Source organism: Bacillus rossius, chromosome 6 (assembly GCF_032445375.1).
Source record: "Bacillus rossius redtenbacheri isolate Brsri chromosome 6, Brsri_v3, whole genome shotgun sequence".
NCBI classification, from domain to species: Eukaryota; Metazoa; Arthropoda; class Insecta; order Phasmatodea; family Bacillidae; genus Bacillus; species Bacillus rossius.
The window spans coordinates 31,604,185-31,611,602 of record NC_086334.1 but is presented as its reverse complement, the minus strand read 5'-3'; the positions used below and the strand labels follow the sequence as shown (position 1 = coordinate 31,611,602).

Sequence of the window (7,418 nt, the reverse complement as noted above, 5' to 3'; positions counted from 1 at the left end):
AAAAAGTGAAAACTGCACTATTGCACTGATAAAATAAATCCCAATAAAATTTATAACTTCAATGTATTAACTTCTATTAAATAATTTTTAAATCCGCTGTCTGAGACAAACTAAAAAAAAAAAAAAACTACCCTTTCGGCACAACTTACAGGCGTAGGTAGATTGCGTAGAACCTATTTCTTCTGGAAATATTTTGGAAATTTCTATAAATTTCTGGTAAATCACAAGAACTTAATGTAATTAACATCTTTATGTTCTTCAATATTACAAATGATCGATTAACATGTTCTCATTTTCCATGCAGCGAAAATATTCGAATGGATTCGATAGTGTACATGGTATTGAAGTTTTATTTACTTTCTTATATTTCAGACAAAAGTTCTAGATAAAAATTATAAGATTTACAAAAAAATTGAACGAATTTTATGAATTACATACGAAGGAAGTTCATACTTGTTTTTTTCCTTTTCTACTACTTGCAGTTTTGGTTGGAAGTATCAAAAATTTATTTGGACAAAAGTTTTTGCTATTACTCCTACGAGTTATAAATTTTTCAAACGAATGTGATAATAATTGTCATTTTATAGGAGTTACATCGATTTTTCTGTTTTTAAAAAACCTCAATTTCTAACCCTTTGGTGAGATATTGCCCATTAACGAACTCGACAGAGATTTTCCATTACTATGTATCAGTTTGGAAGTGATTTGTTCAAAATTACGGCAGTTATTGTATCCATAAAAATGTGATACATTCACACACACATATTAATAAACTTTTGAGTTGACGATAGTTTTGGAGTCTATGGACCATGAAACGAAAAACTATAAAAATATTTTCCTTAAGTCGCGCCAAGGTAACGGCTACAATAGGTAGATCTACCTAATATAGGCTACGTATAAAAGTGTTATTGTCACTGAAATAGTTGTATCATCCAGTCAGTACACAATAATAACAGTGCAAAAGTTTGGTACATCATAGCTTTCGTCTGGACGGAAAGAAGTCACTCGTTCCTCCTCATTCCAATTCATGTTAAAGTTTATTTAGGCTGCAAAATATTCAGCTGAAGCTGGATTTGGGAACTATGTAAAATAGGGAATTGAAGTCTTATTTTAACAGCTTGTAAAAAAAACTTCACATATAAAAAATATTTTTATTGCATCAAATAAAATGTAAAGATATGAACATAAAATAATAATTCGTTTTAAATACTAATGTTTAACATAACAGCGATGTTTACGTAAAACATCATCCTATACACGACAAAGTAAATGTTGCGGTATCGTGACCATTTCAGCATACAAAGACTGTGCATGGCAGCCCAAAAATGATAGTGATTCTCTCTCTCTCTCTCTCTCTTTCTCTCTCTCTCTCTCTCCCCCCAGATGGACAGGCAGGAGTTCTTGATCACACGCATTTCAGGCCGTAGGAAATCTTGGAGTAATCTGAAAGCACAGACAGAGAAACTGTACATCAAATATGGCATAAAAATCTTACTCAAAAGGATGAATTTGAATTAGGGTTTGAATTCGTGGTCTCTGGTTCGCAACTGGCTCGTTAGAAGCTGTCTTGTTTTTATGAAACATTTAATAATCTTTACTGATTAAAATTTACAGCTTAAAGTATCTGAATAGGAGATGGTGGTGCAAAGTTCATTTACACCCACTGTTTATGCATTATGTATATATTGTAAAAGATCTCATTTTTTTTTGTGGGAAATAATTTTGTTGCAAGAACCTTGAACTGCAAGAAAATATTGTCTGTTTACTATTCACATTTGTAATTAATAATAAAATTAGTTCCAAAGTTAGTACATAACCTTTATTTTATGTGATTTATGCTAATTAACCAATAATGCTACGAATAAATAATGCTACTAACGCGATGCAAAGCGCATTAGCTTTTTAGACACCTTTTCACTTCACACGTCACAACACTCACAACTAAAAATCAGCCTTTTTAAAACAAGATGGCGGAAAAGAAAGTCAAAATGACAAGTGACCGATAAAATGAGTGCGTTATCGTTCGGAAAATTTTTCGTTTTATGATGTGCGTTTCATACCAGTCAACCCCGAAAAACCCGGGTTTAGGAAGTGTTAGTGGGACGGAATCCGCCAGGTTGGGACTCACCCGTGTCGTAGCACTTGTTGTAGCAGCGCATCTCGCACTCGCTGGAGAAGGAGCGCCGCTGGTGCGTCGAGTAGCTGTATGCGCACACGGGGCGCACGATGATGCACTGCGGGCAAGGGCAGCTCGCGGACCACGCGCCCGCCGCCAGCACTCCTGCGGGACAGGTCGGCGCAATCAGCGCACGGTGCGACGGCGCGTCGTTCCCTTTTCGGCCGCCATTTGCAGCCATCTTTCCAGATGCATCATTTAAACATCTCACGAAACACTCCTCAGTGTAGATTTCTTGCATGATTATCTGTCACAGCCAAAAATTTTAAAATATCGTAATAAGGTTTGATGTAATCTTTTATTATATCTAATAATACGATTACACAAAATCACACTTAACATACTTTCTTTTTTCTACTCGTAATGCACAATGTGGTTTATCGTTTAAAAAAACAATTTTGTGAAAGATGGCAGGAACGCCGGTGAAGGTAGGCTACGTATTTAACAAGTGAAAACATTTTTCAGGTAATAAATGTTTTGATGTCTATTTAAAGTAAATTCGTCTTCGTTAAGTCAGAGCGTACAAATTAACAGCTTTTGTATTACTAAGCTTGAGATTTTTAATATTAATATTTTTCAATACTTGAATTTAATCCTAGTATAAATTTTATCTGAAAGCAGTAAATTTTTTACACTTGATTACAAACAAATTAATGTAGTGCAATCTAAAAGTTTCTACCTTTGTTTCGTAAATTACCTAAGTTTGTTATGTCTGCATGTATTTATTGAAATTAAATTTTACAACCTGTTGTAAATTTTGTTTAAAAAAATTAATATGCTGATACTGGTATATAACAGATAAAGTGACAACGATTTTATTTTAGTTCCCAAAGTGTTTTGTTATAGGTACATGGCCTCCACGTGCTTTTTTAAAAAATAGCGCTGTTTCTTTAGCTAGAAGTATGCGTTGAAACACATTATGTATTTTGCTAATCATAAATAGTTGCCTGACTTCATACTAATAGCAGATAGATTTTAGCATATAATGGAACGAAAAAATTTGCAACGAAACTTAAAACATGAAATGCTTAATACAGGTTGTTTGAGTTAGTATTCCACCGACAAACTTAGACCGTAGGTTCATCACGACAAAAAAAAAAAAAGTTCGGGTAACAACATTATTTTCCATACATTTTTCAATGAAATTATTTTACGACAGCGACAAGTTTTAAGGTGGTTGCAGAACTTTGATCAATTACCCCAAGTGTCCCATTTTAACTATTTTTATTATTAATAAAAATATGGTTCGGCTCCAACTTTCAAAGGCGTATAGCAGTCCTGGAAAGCACTTTAGACGTTAAGTCGTACGTGCTTTGTAAAGTGAAACGTACGTAGAAGGAATCAGGGGGCGCAGATCTGTTGGGATATCGCAGGGCAGGCGCGGCCCTAGAGTTTTGCGCGTTGGTTTCAAAAGACACGAGTCATCTCTGGCATGGGCCTCTCTGGTAAGTAAATTTAGGGGGGGGGGGGGGGACATGGGATGTAAATATATTTGGCGAATAGAAGTAAAAATATCCAAATAGAATGTATTGTATGTAATGTAATGATAATAATAGTAACAATGTAATGATAATAATGTAATGTAGAATGAAGAATTGTTTTTTGGTATACATGACACAAAACCATGAAATTCCAAAGAGAAAACAAGTTAGATAAAAACTATGCCTTGTCGCTTCTGTTAGGTACTTATTTATTCTGTGATGCAGTGTTCACAGTTTACCTCAAACAGAATAGAAACTTGTAAAGAATCGAAACAGCATATAAATTTGTCTCTGTATCCCCTCCACATGGAATTTTTGGAGGGGACATGTCCCCCCCCCCCCCATCCCCACCGACAGAGAGGCCCATGATCTCTGGATAGGGTGCTTGTATGTTGTAGACTGCCCACGTGTTGGCCTGTGTGTATGTAACAAACAGAATATACAGAAATTTTGGACCCCCCTCGGTGAGGGGCTTCTTGGTTCCGGGGGGTTGGGGGGGATCAACGCCCACGGAAGGAATCACCCGAGAATGCTATCCTTCAGCACGGTGGACGGGCTGTATACGAACCCAGCACGACGATCAGCAGGCAGGTCTTCATGGCTTGTCGACGCGGAGGACGATGCAGTTGCCCGCGCCGGCCGGCCCCTTATATGCGGCGCTGCGGCGCGGAGTGTCAGTGTCACGTGGCCGGGCTCCCAGACACCCGCGCGGCGCGGCGGCGACCTCATTGCAGGGATTCCCCTCCCGAGCAGGCGCGGTCACCAACCCGCGGACCGCGACCCGCTTGGAGCCCGGCTATACATGCATCTGCTTTCTGCTTCCCTGGACGACCCAGGGCCGGCAACAAACAAGGAGAAGTGCTCACCGAAGTTATGTGCAACACGCCTCTTGGTATCGGTCAATGAGCACTTTCAGTGGCGGATACGGAGATTTTTTTTTTTTCGGAGAGGGGGAGGAAACTAAAAATTAAATAAATATATAAAAAAATTGGTTGTCTGTAAAGTCGGTTTACGGACGATAGTTTAACGTGACGTCATAACAAAACATTGATGAAATGATTGCATAATTTTATGAATAAAATTGAATAATTTTTATTGAATTATCACTATTTCGAATGGATACAAAGAATGAGTGAAATGAAATATACAATTTAATTGATAAATTTACTTTTATTTGCACTCATTAATTCAAATATGTTTATTATTTTAACGATGAGATTATTTTAACTATAATTTTTATACATGTTTGCTATTTATCTTCTTCCAATCTGTGTTATTCTGTTAAGGATAGGACGATGATAGGAAAAGTAGGAAACGAATGGGAGTGTTTCAAGTTTAATGTGCCTCGAAAAAGTCATCGATGGCTGTTTAACTCGAGTGGAAGATAGATAGATGCGGCGCAAGCGTACAATGAGCGTAGCGGGACACAGCGTAACGGGACAGGATGCGTAACGGGACACTTTTTCGTGCGCGCAGCCGGCGTTCATCGATTTATTAGACTTTGTCACGTCAAAAAATTAATATTTTAACACCAACACACTAATGTATTAGTGGAGACTGGAATAATTCACGGATTCATTTCGCGATAAGCTACAATCCAAACACATAACTTTGTGCTGCTTCTGCGATTAGATCACACTCTAATGGAGGTCTCTGGACCAATCAGAAACCTTCAACCAAAAGATTGAAGAATCACAGATTATCCAGCTGATAGGTTCTCACATGTAAGCAGCCAATGATTGTACGGTATTTGCGTGTGTGTGCAGAGGACTGTGGAGTCTATCCTGGAGGTCATTGACCCCGTGAATTTCTCTAGTCCCTGTGTATGAGCCTACAGTATTATCCTTATATTATTAAGAGACGTGGCTTCTCACACAGTTGAAATTGTAGGTGTCGCAACAGCCAACCTAGCATCACCCAAAATAACATACTGCCTTCAAAGATATTTTGCAAATATTTGGCCAACTTACAGGGGGTGGGGGTGGAATTATGGAATTAATTATGAAATAAACCCTGGGGAAGAAAGTTTGCAATTCTGAGTTGTACGGTTGGTGACGTCTTGCGACTTACATTCTTCAAAAAAAACCTTGATTTTCTTGCGTTTGGTTGCGTGTTTCGTTGTTGCGTCGTTGCTTTCCTTGCGTACCTAATGCTCGTTTCACAATGACGCGGCCACGGAAAACGGAAGAGCAAAATATTAATTTTTTTAATGTCCGTCTGCCGATTCCGCAGCGCATGGCAACCAATGAGCCTGATTTAGAAAATTCGTGACCATCACAATCAAGACAAAGTTACCCGCTCATGTTAAAGTACAGGTTATTTGTTAACGTAGTACTGTAGTAAAAAATGCGCTATTTCTAGTTTGAAGGGCAAGGATAGCTATCGATGCTATGAAAATACCTCGAATATCATGGTTACGAAATAGTAAAGTAATCAAAATGCATTTGAGAGTCCAGAACGTAGACAAAAATTTTCTCATACTTTAAATAATATTTAACGTATTTATAATTTAAAGCAAAAAAATGGCTAGCACCGCGGCAAAAAAAGTACTCGGCTTCTGTTGGTGACACGGAATCACGTTTAACTGAAGAAATGGGAGTTTCACAGCTGATCCGTACACGTACGTATCCGCAAACGGGCCGTTGTAGATACGCTTTTCAGAAATTTACGTGTCCGCATACGTCATCCGTGTAGGTACGTTTTTGTGTCATTGTAGAACTAGTCTTTCACCTGGCTTGCTGTACAAAGGCAGAGAAACTCACAAAAAAAAAAAAAAGTTTTTCCACGCTGCTGCCTCACACTGCAGCACTCATAAAGTAAATACTAATGAACTAGTTTTTTTTTTTAAAGCACAAACACTTGTATCTGTCATTAGCGCTCCCATTGTCATTTTGCGGTAAACAAAACTCTAACTAAAACAAGCCAGCCAGATCTGTTCCCATTAAAACGTTTTCCGCATTCCTTCCTGGAAGCGAGGTCTTATCTGTACCACGAGGCTATCCTTGGAACAGGTATTTGCTCGTAAATAAGTAAAAGAGATAAGGAAGGAATACGCAGTAACAAAGGAATTCGATTGAAGTGGATCTGATTGACTACTAACAACTTTCGAGCTTCTAAAACCAATTAAGATGCACCTGTGAAAAAAAAAATCAGCTCTTCTTGTATAGATCTCAACACACTTGAGAAAAACAGAGAATGCGGCGTAGTACACGCTGAATTATATCGGGTGTTAAACTACGTTATATCTGACTAAAGGAAAGCCTGAGCTCGATTTTCGTTTTGACCATTCCTTCAATGCCGAAGTTCACATCTGGGAAAATCAAACAATATGCTCCAGCTGTCGGATGCACTGAGAAAAATTAACGGAGAACTGACTAACAGAACATTTCTGTAATAGGTGCCTGTGTTTATTTGGTAGCGCGTCGCGATTATCAGACTCCAGTACCAGTAACAGAATGATTCAAATGCAGAATATTATAAAACACAGTTATTAACAGCTCCACGTGTTCCAAATCCATCAGACTACTGTCCGTATATTAACAATCGAGATGGGGTGTGTAGGTACTAAAATTTGGTTCCTACTTTGATACTTTTTTGTTAGTGCAGTGGTGTAGTCGCACATAAAACTGTGTGGAAGCATTATCAAATTCTCTGTCCTCTTCAGGCGCGCGCACAACACTCTGTCAAAAATGTCTAGGTCGTCACACTAAACTAGTTTGACCTCAAAAGTATCAAATCATAACTGTTTAATACCATGCTTA

At 38.1% G+C, this 7,418-nt stretch overlaps 1 protein-coding gene across 2 annotated transcripts; it reads right to left on the bottom strand.

Moving 5' to 3' along the window:
- Positions 1-1,137: 1,137 nt before the first annotated feature.
- LOC134533531 (locustin-like) lies at positions 1,138-4,335 on the bottom strand. Of its 2 annotated transcripts, none has more exons than XR_010075324.1 (3): positions 4,226-4,335; positions 2,129-2,281; positions 1,138-1,443 (listed from the first exon to the last, which is right to left on the bottom strand). XR_010075324.1 is itself a non-coding variant. In XM_063371055.1 (3 exons), exons 2-3 carry the CDS (start codon positions 2,415-2,417, stop codon positions 1,406-1,408), a joined length of 327 nt encoding a protein of 108 aa, XP_063227125.1. In that variant the 5' UTR covers positions 2,418-2,423; positions 4,226-4,294; the 3' UTR covers positions 1,138-1,405. The 2 variants fall into 2 exon arrangements, 1 of the variants encoding a protein (XP_063227125.1); XM_063371055.1 differs by having other exon boundaries at positions 2,129-2,423; positions 4,226-4,294.
- Positions 4,336-7,418: the final 3,083 nt, after the last annotated feature.